Source organism: Anolis sagrei, chromosome 1 (genome assembly GCF_037176765.1).
Source record: "Anolis sagrei isolate rAnoSag1 chromosome 1, rAnoSag1.mat, whole genome shotgun sequence".
NCBI classification, from domain to species: domain Eukaryota; kingdom Metazoa; phylum Chordata; class Lepidosauria; order Squamata; family Dactyloidae; genus Anolis; species Anolis sagrei.
The window spans coordinates 46,673,455-46,687,186 of NC_090021.1; the positions used below are offsets into that span (position 1 = coordinate 46,673,455).

Sequence of the window (13,732 nt, forward strand, 5' to 3'; positions counted from 1 at the left end):
AGGAGAAAAATGACAAAAAGGAAAAAGGAAAAAAATTAAGGGCATACAAGGGATCAGGGAGTAACTTAGAAGGTTTTGTTAGTAATTCCCCAGCATTAAAAAAGGGCAGATCCTACCAGGCAGAAACTTTGAATTTTTACTACTTCATCACATTAGGCAGGGAAGTGTGTGGCAGAGGAGAGCAGAGAAGAGCTCAGTCTTATGCAGGTTTTTAATGAAATGGATTTTTCCCTGCCTTCTATCACACTGTTAAATGTCTCTGTTGCCTTTCAGTATTCTTTCACTGCAGTTGCCTTCTCACTGCAGGGATTTGGTCCGCCCACCATCCCTTTCCCTGCTCATTGTTGAAAACTAGTAGGGAGGGAAAGCAGCAAAGCTCTCTCCCTCACTCTCCCGTCTCCCCCTTCCTCAGCTGCTGCATGAAGACTGTGCAGACAGACTACAAGCAGAGGCATAATTCATTGGAACTTGTGCCACAAATACCATCTGCCTGTGACAAAGAACTGGTGGGATCACAAGCCGGAAAAAGTTACACAAAACTCTGGGACTTCTGAATTCAGACTGATAGTTTTGGAGCACAATACTCCTGACCTCACAATTCTGTTAAAAAAACAAAGTATGGATTGTCGATTTTGCAATCCCAGGTGACAGCAGGTTTGAAGAGAAGCAACTGGAAAAGCTGACACAATACAAGGATTTAAAGATCAAACTGTAAAGATATGCCAGTAAAGCTAGTCTCAGTGGGGATTGACACACTGGATGCTGTGCCTAAAGACCTTGGCCTGCACTTAAACACAAAACTACCATCTGTCAGCTGCAAAAGGCCACCCTACTGGGATCTGCATGCATTATTCACAGATACATCACAATCCTAGACACTTGGGAAGTGTCAGACGTGTGATCCAATACAAGAGCCAGCATAGTGACCTTGTTTGCGGTGTACTAGTTTTGTTGTGTTTCAAACATGAACAACAACATTATTTAAAGTGGGTTCTGCCTGCATTTATTCTTTAGTGCAGATGCAACTAGAGAAGGGTATGGACTTTGGAAACTATAACTCCCAGGACCGCATAGTAGGGAGACATGGCATAATCATCATCCTTCTCTCCCGGCTTTCTCATGCACTACAAGGCATGGACATATCATGGAAGGAAGGGAAGGAAAGGACACGGAAAGGCTATTTTTTTTTTTTTAAAAAAGACATTGTTCTAGCAAAGTAAAAACTCGGTGAGCAAAAGGTAATGCTTTCCCTAACTAGGGTACTTTTGGCTCCTCCCACAATTTTCCCTCCCACAAATTGGGGAAACATTTCATTGTAAACCTGGGAGCAATTAATGCCATCACATTACAGAAATGGCCAAACATCCAGATGATTTCAAAAAATCCACTTCCCCACCACCTCATGGAACATTATATAAGAATGCTGGGCCTCATGCTTAAAATATGGAAAGAATGCTCTATCCCACACTTGAAACCAAACTAATGTGATGACAAAAGTGGCTTCCTGGATTTTAAGTGTAGCACTCAGTGGAATTTAGTAAATGTGATGAAATGTAAGACACAAATGCCCCATGCAGCTTCAGTTCTGTTTTGCCTGCCCCGTTCAATAGATTAGAGATACAATTCTGATTTTCATGGTTAAGATGTGAGATCCTGGAAAATGTAAAACAATTCATAGTATAGTATATATTGAAATGCAATTGTTTGTTCAAGTGCTCTATAAAAACAGAGTTGAGCAAAAAGATGGGAATTCAACATGTACATAAAAGGCAAGTGTGGAAGCAGATGATATAATAGTAAACACATATACCCCACATTTTAAATGTTAAAGCATTCTACATTCATTATCTATCTCAACCAAAGGATTCCCTAGACGTTAAATGTTGAATGAATGAATGAATGTAATCATGTGTGAAATGTTTCTCTATTGCCTTCTACAATACTTACAACACCCAGCAGCATAACACAGGAGTGGAAATTAAGGATGCTATCATAAACGTTTTTTACAGAGGTGACTCAACTTAATTCGATGGAAATTTTTTGAACAGACTCTATAGGTGAGCAAAGCAGGGTTGTTGGATTTCTAAGAAATCAAGAGTACAGGAAGCAGAAGGCTACTTCATCTTTTGTAATTCTGACAACTCTAATGCAAACCGACCACAGAGGGTTATTTTGTTTTGTGTTTGGCAAGATTTGTTCAGAGGGTGCTTACTACAGCCTTCCTCTGGGCCTGAGCATTACTTGCTCCTGAGATCTGTGACCAAGTGAAAATTCAAACCCTGGTTTCAGTCTATCCAATACTCAAACCACCACACCATACCATAATTTAGTCTAAAGAACTATAGACTAATGTCGCTATTTGTCTTGTAGACAGCAATATGCCATTGATTTTCATGATTCAGACCATGTTCACTGATGTAATCTGTGCATCAATACTTTTTCTGTTCTGCCTTCTTATCGACGGATACTCTTACTTAAGACAACAAAATACAGTCTGTAAGTTTCAGAAAGTAGGAGAAACTAGATATACCAATGTAGGCAACTTGGCCTATCATTCTCTCAGAATGGACATAACAGCTCAACTGAAACATAATATGAGCTATGCATACAGCACTTACTCATGTAAACATTAACTGTGGTTTTTATCTTGCTGCAATGTGTACAATGCTAGTATGTAAATCATTGGCAACTCTGACAAATGTGTTGCTGGCATGCTAATGACACATTGAGCCAGTGACAATGAAAATGTGCACAAATGAAAAACAGGGACCTCACGAAATGCTTACATAGACATATAGTATAGCCATTTTTAAAAAAGCAAATGGAGAGTAAAGTAAGAATTTATGTGAGAAGAAAGAATATTTTTCTTGTTCCTTATTTTTTATCAGCGAGAAGAATGCTCTGTCAAAATAGGTAGTATATATAATGTCAATTAGTCACACTCAAGAGTTTTGAAAGATGGAAGGCGTAAGTTTGGCTGACATAATAGGTAATTTCTGTAGAATAGATAAAAAGCAATGTAAGCAATATCTGTAATAATTAACGGTAATTCAGATGGATCGATTCAAGTTTTGTATGATTTATCTAGAATTCAGCCTATGAACTCTGTGGCCAATACCTCTGATAAACAGTAAAAACTGAAGTTAGTTTTTTCCACTCACATAGTTACTTACACCAATGTAACGGAAGGAGATGGTTTCTCTAATTGCTGTAGTAACCTACATGTGAACAAGTTCAGTGACAACAGAAAACAGTGACTAAAAATGAGCAACTGAGAGAGATATTGTTGTTATATATGTGCAAAAATATCACCATATACCAACAAACAAAATTATAACCTTAATTTAAATAGCTCTCCTCCTTCAATTAATGGTATCTAGCATTACGTTTTCATTTCTGTTTCACAAAAATATACAGTAGAATCTCACTTATCCAACATAAATGGGCTGGCAGAATGTTGGATAAGTGAAAATGTTGGATAATAAGGAGGGATTAAGGAAAAGCCTATTAAATGTCAAATTACGTTTTTACAAATTAAGCACCAAAAATCATGTTTTACAACAAATCTACAGAAAAAATAGTTCAATATACGGTAATGTTATGTAGTAATTACTGTATATACAAATTTAGCACCAAAACATCGCAATTTATTGAAACAGCTGTGGATCTGGAGGGAGGCAGACTGCACTGGATAATACAGAACGTTGGATGAGCGAAGGTTGGATAAGCGAGACTCTACTGTATTTGCAACTTTAACAACTGAGAAGCCTATTTGCCTTGCATGAATACTAGTGGATATTTACCACTAATGAGAAGATTCTCAAATGAGTATTTAACTCTTCTTAGGAAGATCATACTTTACAAAAGGTTATGATTATTCCAAATAGTGTGCATGCCAATTAATCTCCAAAAGGATCACGCTTCCAAAGGCTATGGAGATTTCTGGTTATTTCTAAAAGGTCATGCCTTTTCAAAATAGGCATACACAAATACCCCCTTTTCTAAAGTACAGGTATATGGATCTCCTTCTACAGAAGACCTTTTAAATATCAGTGCAGGGACTCAATCTGGATTTTTTTCTCCCTGTTTAATAAGTCAACGAACAATCTCGGGTGAAGCTGATGTTAAAATGTGTTCAGAACATCTGCTACAAATCGACATGTTGTTGTTGTCCAATATCAATGATATTAATGTACAGACAATATGTATATGGCTCCTGGAAGTATCAAATGATAGGGAGTATTTTGACAGTTAAGATTATTTTCTACACAGTGCAACATACCAAACTCCATACTGGCTAACTATTTTAGGTATCAGGACATAAATTCAGTATTGGCTCACTGTGTTTAAGTGTCTCCACAAGCTATCTCAATACAGTTGGCTAAATCTGAAAACTGTGGAACAGGAATGGGGAACCCTATCGACCTCTCTTCTCCCTGTATGCAATTGCTTTAAAAGTATCAGGCCAGAGCAGGAATTCTGTGAAACTCAGAGAAGAATTCAAACTTTAATCTGATCTGTTTAATGGTTTTGTTTCTTTTAAGCAGGAGGAAAAAGAATTACAATCCTTTTAATATTTCCACAATGTTAAACTAAAACTGAGTTCTAGGCTACATGTGTAAGTAAATCTAGAACACAAAAAAGGGTTAAATAAGATTTTCTTTAAAGATACAAGAACTTAAGCTTTCTTTACGTTTAACAAACTTCACAGAACAGATACTGTAAAGGAACAACCCCCATATTTTTTTTAAAGTGAACATTGTCCATAATCCACATGAACTTTGAGTAGTGTTCGCTCAAGAGCCACCTTGAAACCAACTGTGCACTTGCAACAGGGATAAAGAAAGGATTAACAAGGGAAAAACAGCATCTTCGTAATTAATCTGCAAAAGTCTTGTGTATCAGTCAGAATGTCCATCAAATGCTATGCTAAAATTTTAGAAGGGAAGAAAGTGCATAGCGCGGCAGCAGCTGAAGTCCATGGTTTTTAAAACTCTTCATGGCAAACACAAAAGAAAATTGTCTGATTTCCCCCTTATACTGATGAAAGGGGAGTACTTCCTTAGGAAACAGAATATGCAGCTGGAAATTCCATTGCCGATTTCAAAGCCTTGAGTACAACACAGAATGGCTTCTCCATTTTGAAGTTTAGCATCGTGATATATTGCAGATTTATTTCATTGCTAATTTGCATTGCTGTGATACAGGCAAAGGCTGACTCTCCTTCACAGGCCATAGCTGGCTATCAGAAAAAAAACACATTTCAACCTATAAACCAGTAATTTCCTTTCACAACAAATGGAAGTCAGTGACTTACTGCTCAACCCCACATTTTTTTAGAGTGCCAGGAGGGTAATTCGCTCATTGAATGGGTTAATACAACTTAAGTATCAGACAAAACAAGCTCTCCAGCAGCCCTCCCTCCCCACTCCCAACTATATACCTAATTATCACTTGCTAATGAAGAACTAACTGATTTTGGGAGTAAAGATTCCACACTAGGCCACTTCAGCACAGATTCTTGCTCTCATAGAAACTTTGTCTGTAGCTGGAGACTGCCATTTTCCTGTCGTTGCACAAGGCAAGTCTGCACAGTTCAGCTCAATGAGATTGACAGGCCACATACAGAGCTGCAGTTCTAAAGAACAGATCTGGTGAGTCCCAATTGTATGCAATGCATTCACAACAGATGATGGGCAGAGACCTTGACTGAGAGTACTGAGCTGCATAGTCACAAGGCTGGGAACAGCCAATTTGATTATCTCTGTAACATACTGGAAGTGAGGCATAAAAACTCAGTTCAATAACGGGTGATTTTCCTGGTTGTCCCTCATACTGTTACTGAATTCCGTTTGTTACAAAATGTCCTTTACCCCTCTACAGCTACAGAAAGTCAATCTGTAGGATCCAGCCATGGCTACTGTGCTGTGGATTAGCCTTATTTGATCAATTATCAGATACCTGGACTTAGCAAAAGGCAAACAAGAGCCAATCGGTTTTGGCTGATGAGAAACAGCCACAATGGTTGGCGCATGGAATCCGATCACATCACTTAAGAAATGTTGTAGATACTGTGTAGAAAATGCACACTGTTTGCTTGTTCCAGAAAGGAGCTAATTTTAGAGCAACATCGTCTTCCTCCACCCAAGTGAAGAAATAGTTTCCCTGTAGTATGATTGATATAAAAGTTGACATAAGAACCTGTCCCCAATCTTTGTGGTTTTCCATAAAAGATGTTCCCACTTCAAGAGAGTCCCTGATGCTGGTGATGCTACTTAACCTCAGAAGACGTATATGAAGATGGTAAAAGTGACCATTTAGGTCTTCTGGGTTCAGCAGCTACACTGCTTATTCTAAGTGGAGTTTCACCCCTTCCACGTTACTAGATGCGAGGAAAGGAAAACCAGGCTTTTAGGGGACTTTCTTCTACAGAGGTGTGTGTACAGCAGTCTTTTACATCAGTTTCTACTCAGCTGGAAGTTTACCAGCATAAGGCTTTTTCTTTTCTTTTCATTTTTAAAGAGCTTGATTCCTGCAATAATAGAAGCCTTTAGATTTCTGTCAAAATCCACTACCCATGCTCAAAAATATTTCTTCATTTTTTTAATACAGTGGCTAGCAGGCACCTTAACAACCAGCCAGAAATCAATGTCAATCACCATTAACCCCTACACTACAGTACCAGGATGGTTGGCTAAAGAAAGGAAATTGATTGGCTGTAGTCTGAAACTTGCCCAGTACAAGGTGTCTGGCTGACTTTGTCCTAAATAAGGCTAACATTAGTGAACTAAGAGAACGGCATTTGGTTGTAGAGAGTCTTGCAACTCAGGAGCAGCCCTCGCCAATGCGCTGGCACGATCTCCCCACTTTACGGTCCAGTTTCACCATTTTCATAATGGCTTCTTCACGCCCACGTCCCATGTGGTCAAATGTGCAATCATGCTGTTCAGGAAGGCGATGTAACATACAGAACACATAACCTAGAGGGAGAGAAAAAGTAGGGAAAAGGGAGGAGGCAGAAGAAAAGACTGTATTAATAACAGAAATTCTACAAAGTAATGGAGATTATACAAGCAATTCCAGAGCCAGATTCATTTATGTATAAATAAGCATATTGTATATTACTTCACTATCTAGGACAGTTTTACCCACTATACTGGGTGTTAAAAGTACCCTAGTAGTCCAAAGTATCCACAGCTACAACCATTGCATTCCTTCAAAGTTTCAGAATTACAAGCTCAGCTGAGCATGAACTCTCTGCATTGAGTTACTGTTTCTGGTATTGTTTGCAACCAACCAGACTGAGCCCAAGAATAATATCTCAGGAAGATACAAGTTGATGGATGTGTGGGTGGACAATTCACCTTCTGACATAATTTATAACCATCATCTCTTCACGGAATGCCAGTGTCTGAGTGGATCTGACAGGTGGAGGTGTCTGTACAGTTTATTAGTTTGCCCATGCGTACATTAACCACTAAGCTGCTTTTGAAGATATATCTAGGCAACTTGTTACTAGACTACTACCTGTGCTTTAGTCTGAGAGGAGCTGAAAGAAATATATTTTGCTATTTCACTCGTAAAGAAAAGAATGCTTCTTCCATAGAGACTAGCATCATAACGAAGGTATCTTTGGACCCTCTTCTCTGGGAGCCCCTCTTGCGGTGAGTTGAGTAATAGTTAGAAAGAGTACTTTCCATTTGAGGCACGTTGTATAGAGAATGGCAAAAATACCTGCCTTTAAACAGTGTGAAATGATCTGACTACCGATTAGGATAAAACTGTTTCTCAGGATTATCAGAATAATTTCTGGTTCACATACTGAAGTGAAAGAAAAGGATAACTCCTTAAACACAAGCATTTGAAACATTTTATTTTCTAAAATTAATGAGATATTCTGGTATACGCACAATTAGGTCTGAATGTGAAATCCTGTAAGTAGGCAACACTAGCAGCATCTAAAGGGGGAAGTATCTTAAATATTCATGTATAAGTCTAGACATTTTAGTAAAAAAAAAAACAAAACCCAAAATTTAGATCAATGAAAACACTGTAACGTAACTCTTATCAAAAGGAACCACCCATCCCCTTCTCTGAAAAGAGCGACAAAATGCAAGTGCTTAGTCTGTCCTGGAAATATTTAAAATAATCACCAGTTTTTTTGTCCTCTCTCTGACACAGAACCACTTCTAAATTTTTTGAATGTTTGGGAGGGGATATGGAAGTAGCTGTAAGGGACAACTGGTCCATAGATGCTTCCCCCTCAACTTATCCATATCAATATCCATAATTTTGACCTCAAAATTGGCCTTGACTCATACTTGGGATTTTATGGGCTTGGAACAGAGCTAAACCTACTATCTAAATTTAAAATTCTTAGTATTTTAAATTTAGCCCCAACCTAGTACTGCTGGTTGTCATCAATTTTTCATTATTTTTCATTATTTTTGGCAAAAAGTGCACAGCAGGTGAAATCATCCATAATCTGTAGTTCATGTCCAATAATAAATTGAAATAATAAAATATTCATTTAATTAAAAATGGAATTTGAAGCCATTTTTAACTAACCGGAGTAATGACACAATTATTCCTGTACACAATTTTCCTGTAGCTCTTTTCACCTCTTATATGAAATTTTATAATATTTACCGATGTGATGTTTTGATTGACCAATGTAAATCTTTAATCCATAAATACTTAGAAATGTTAGGAGATCAGAGAATCCCAGAGTTGGAAGAGACTGCAAGGGCCATCCAGTCCAATCCCCTGTCAGGCAGGAAAACGCAATCAAAGCGCCCCTGAAAGATGGCCATTCAACCTCTACTTAAAAATGTCCAGAGAAGGAGCCTCCACCACATACCTAGGCAGTGTATTCCACTGCCAAACAACTCTTACTATTAGAAAGTTCTTCCTAAAATTTAGGTGGAATCTCTTTTCTTGCAGATTGAATCCATTGCTCTGTGTCTCAGCCTCTAGAGCAGTGGAAATCAAGCTTGCCCCCTTCTCAATGTGGCATCCTTTCAAATACTTCAACATGGCTATCATGTCTCCTCTCAACCTTCTCTTCTTCAAGCTAAACATACCCAGTTTCCTCAGCCATTTCTCATCAGGCTTGGCTTTCAAATCTTTGATCATTTTGGTTGCTTTTCTCTGGACAACCTTCTAGCTTGCCAATATCCTCCTTGAACTGTGGTGCCCAGAACTGGCTATAGTATTATTCCAGGACACAGGTCTGCCCAAAACAGAATAGAGTTCGACAATGATCTCCCTTGATCTCAACATTATACTCCCATTGGCTTTCTTAGCTGCACCATCATACTGTTGACTTCATTCACAAACACGGTAAATCTGATAGCTATGTGCTTGTGATGTGTGCTGTATTATCCAATAAAGTGTGTCACTGCAGGCTTTTTGGAATGCTGAAGTCTAAGCTTAGCAGACTTATACAATACTTGAAAAAAGACCACTCTTACCCCAAAGACTGGTCCCACCTTCTTTCTTAATAAAGTGGAGGATTACTTAAATTAACTTGCAACTGGTGTGAGCTGAGTTTGCAGTTTCTTTTTATTTGTCTTTATAATTTTACTACTGATCCACACAAGCTACTACGGATACAATACAGATTATTTGTGCTGGAACCAAAGGGCATGTCAAAAAGGTCTTATATGTTATCTATATTGAATAGGTGGACAAATGTATAATGAACCAAAGGGGCCTGGTGAGTCAAATGCCAGAAGGATTATGAATGCCCTTGGTTTTTAAGTTGAACTCTAAGTTTCTGAATTTATCTTGGCATAAGGTTCAGTTCCTTTAAAATTCAGGCTAAATTACTGTCCCACTGATATGCAAATCACCTTGGAAATAAAACTAGGTATTCTCTGCCACATTATACATTTTTTTCCTGATATGGAGACTTCTGGAAGCATTCTTAGATTATATGAAAATATTAAAAGACATTTGACAGAAATACCATTTAACAATTATTCATGTTAAAGAACATCAATTTTCTTTAAGGTTTTGACAGATTATTACTGACCATTTTATATGATTGACATACAGTCAAATATGTAAAAACTAGAGGAACTTGAATTTAATTCATTTTGATTTCTTTCAAACTCTATCTCAATATTAAACAAAGCCCTCCAATTGCGCTATATATTTTACAAACACATTTCCATGGCTTTCACTTAATAATACAACTTTTTATTCCAGGAGTACTGCAAATTCATTTTGGTGGGTTTGGCCATTTCTAGGTTGGATAAAAAGATAAGGAGCACATTTAAAAAAAATGTTAGAAAGTATAAAAGAGGTGACACACTGAAGCTTTTCTTTAGCAAAAAAGCAATCTAAAAGGGCAACAACACTTAAGCGATGAACCTCTCATACCCTCACCCCCCTCTGCATATCCTGCACATCTCCTCCAAAGGGATGTGTAACTTATCCATGCACAACAAACACTGTTTTAATAAGTAAGTAGGCCATAAACTATAGTCAACAATCAACTTTGTTTAAAGTTCACTTGCCAGTAGAATCAGCAAAATATTACAACAGGAGCACGTAATAGTAAGGTTTCCACAGCAAAAACCGTTACTGGGCCATGTCAGCATTAAATCTGGCAAATGACGCTAGCATAGATCCATGCACACTTTCCATTAGACTGCTCTAAAAGGAAATAAAACCATGTTACCGTCTTGCTTAACAGAGCTCCCATAACAGTTTAGATAAATCTCTTTCACTGACTGTTTGTCTTCTTTTAGACAGCTCCATCTTTATATAAACTGTAATTAAAGTTTCGTCTCTTTTTCCACAAGAACACTGTGCGCTACTATGGCAGTATTCCATTTTAATGATCCTTCACTCTGCCCAGTACCATCCTCACTCCAAAGCCAATATTTCAAATCAATACTGTCAACACATTTCTGGAAGTAAAGCAGACAAACCAAGGCCCTTCTTTTGCCTCCCATACAAGAGATTTGAGACAAGCAAGAACGTATCTTCATTTGAAATGTCACAACTGGAAGTTAGTGGGATGATTCTTCATTAGGGTTTTCATCACAGAACTCCTTCTGGAATATGTTCAAATACCCTTGAAAAGTGGGGTTTTTTTTGGGGGGGGGGGACGACGACTAAAAAGCAACGTAAAAAACCCCCTGAAGGTGATGTAAGTTTAGGTTTGTAATATATCTCAGAATATTAATTGTGGAATAAAAATTTAGGGGATTTTCTGAGTTAAACCACTTGTGTGAGTAATCCCAAATAAACTTTTTATTGAAATACATTTTTGATAAATCTTAAGGCAAATGATCCAAGATGATATTCTGCAAAAAAGTTGCATTCTCCTCTTGAAATAAAATGCTAGAGGGAAGTATCAGCTCATTTGTGCTCATGTTAAAACCAAACTGCTGTAGATGGAATCAGCAGGCCCCACGGCAATTCATTTCCTCCCTGTGATATTCATACGGAGCTGCACAACAGGTATTCAAATAGTTTGGTGACTCTGGCTCATATGCTCTCCGGCTCAAAGCATTTTGAAAATCAGAAAGGGATTCCCCCCTCCCCCAAATGCATACTTACTTGGAACTACCAGAGAAATCATAACTGAACTGCAATCACAGCAGGAGAAAAGGAATATACAAAGATGCCTGGAATATTTCCCTGAGTCTATCTGACCTTGCTTTAGATCCGAAGTAACTGCTAGGCTGCAGGCAAGAATGCTTGGAATAGAATAACATGGCACACATTTCCATCTGATATCTAGAATGCAAAAAGGAAGTTCATGCCTCAAAGTTGTTGGAAAGGTTAGGAAGTGATAGCAATTTACTCCTAGGAACAAAATTAGTTTTCTGATCCCAGATGCTCATGTAAGATGACAAGGAGTATTGCAGAAAAGATGACAAAACCGTTATACAGTAAGGAATGCATCTTCTGATTTTCTGTTCTTCTGAAGGTAGCCATTTTTCAGAAATCAATCAAAGAGCAACAATTCTTTTTTGGTGCAAATACTTTAGAGAAAATAGAGGAATCTCCCTTCCTAGTAGAAAATGCAGTAGGTGTGTGTGTGCAGATTTACAGTGTATATATATATTTATCAAAAATGTTTTGACAAAAAAATCAAACCCCAATAACTAGGTCAATACTTGAAACAGATGACAATGATGCTACAAACTCGATGAGCTCTGTGCTCACCACAATTCTGGGTGACTGTGGTGGAATGGAGCAACACCAGACATCTTTAATATGGGCTCACTGAATAAGCCTTGCAAGACTGGTAGCCATTTTAATAGCGGCTAACTATATAAACCTCACAATGTTAGTAATCATTTTTAATTGGGAGCTCACTATACAATAGGCATCCACTGGTGTTTACTTCCAAGCCCCTTCATGGAAACCAAAATTTGTGGATGCTCAAACGCCATTATGTACAAAAGCACAGTAAAATTGTGTCCATTATATAAAATGGGATTTTTTTTTAAAAAAATGAATATATGGATATAGAATCCATGGATATGGAGGACCGACTGCATAAGCCTTGCAAGGGTGATAACCATTTTTAATAGAGGCTTAGCATATAAACATGTATAAGATGCCCTGCATTGCTGCTGAACACTGTTCCGGTTGAAAACTATGAAGGAGGGCAAAAGGGAAATCAGAACTTTCTTTCTCATTGCCAAAATTTACCCCAGACAGTTTCAAGTATTTAATTAATACTGTTGGTGGGGTTGCCCTAATGACATCCATCCCCCTCACGTGCACGTTTCTGTTTGTGTCTCTTTAAAGTTTAAGTGAACCCTAAGTTATAAGCTCTAATTATCCTTGTGTTACTATAAAATCTGTTACTTTTGGTATCAAAATCTGCCCACTGTGCTGTCAAAACACCTGAAAAAGGTCAGTGCAGTAAAAATGCAAAAATAAGGTTGTTTACAAATGGAATATTGATTGGGAACAACTTGGGCTTTTCAAAATAATCAATGAGTGCATGTAATATTATTTTAAAGGTACTCTGACTTCATCTATTACTTATATTGTGAATTTAACAACGAACTGGAGTAATGCACTTATTCTTTCCATGTTGCTACAGAGAAGATTGCCACCAAAGTTTTATTACATTTAAAATTCTCTATTAAGGCAGAAGATCCTAAGGTCAGAAAAGGCAGACGAAGTACCTTCATCACTTGAAAAAAACACACTCCAAGTACATATAGAAGCTATTGGGAGCAATATTTCTGCTTCATCAGTGTCAATAACTACATGAATGTGTTTGTGTGTGCATTCAAACCATCTGCTGAGACCCCATGAATTTCATAAATTTTTCTTAGACAAATGAACACTTTTGCTAATTCCATCCCCTGAAATATAGCCTATGGCACCAGGTATTCATTGATAGTCTTCTGCCCAAGTACTAATCAGAGCTGACCCTTCTTAACTTCCAACTTCAGATGGGATCTGGTGCTTTTAAAGGTATTTTAGCATAACATTTTAATTTAAACTGCTGATGACCCTCAAAACTGCAAGCAACTTGGACCCTAAGTATATGAGAAAGTGTCACAACCTACAGAGTTTTTACCTGAGAGAACATCTCCAGCATAAATCCATGGTGAATCAAATCCATGTATAATAAAGTTACCCTTGCAAATGTGGGAAACTGGCTGTACCTATTTGATCATTACAATGTACAGGGGCAGTTTTCAGTACACCATGTGGAAGCTTGGGAAAGGTCTTTGGTAATTGTAAA

The 13,732-nt window shown here is 37.8% G+C and overlaps 1 protein-coding gene across 1 annotated transcript in view; it reads right to left on the reverse strand.

Moving 5' to 3' along the window:
* Window positions 1-4,499: 4,499 nt before the first annotated feature.
* ZFAND3 (zinc finger AN1-type containing 3) overlaps window positions 4,500-13,732 on the reverse strand; it is a 122,305-nt gene continuing 113,072 nt past the window's right edge. Inside the window, exon 7 of the mRNA XM_060754080.2 lies at window positions 4,500-6,980. Coding sequence (XP_060610063.2) covers window positions 6,826-6,980 — 155 coding nt within the window. The 3' untranslated portion in view covers window positions 4,500-6,825. The remainder of the gene's footprint in view (window positions 6,981-13,732) is intronic.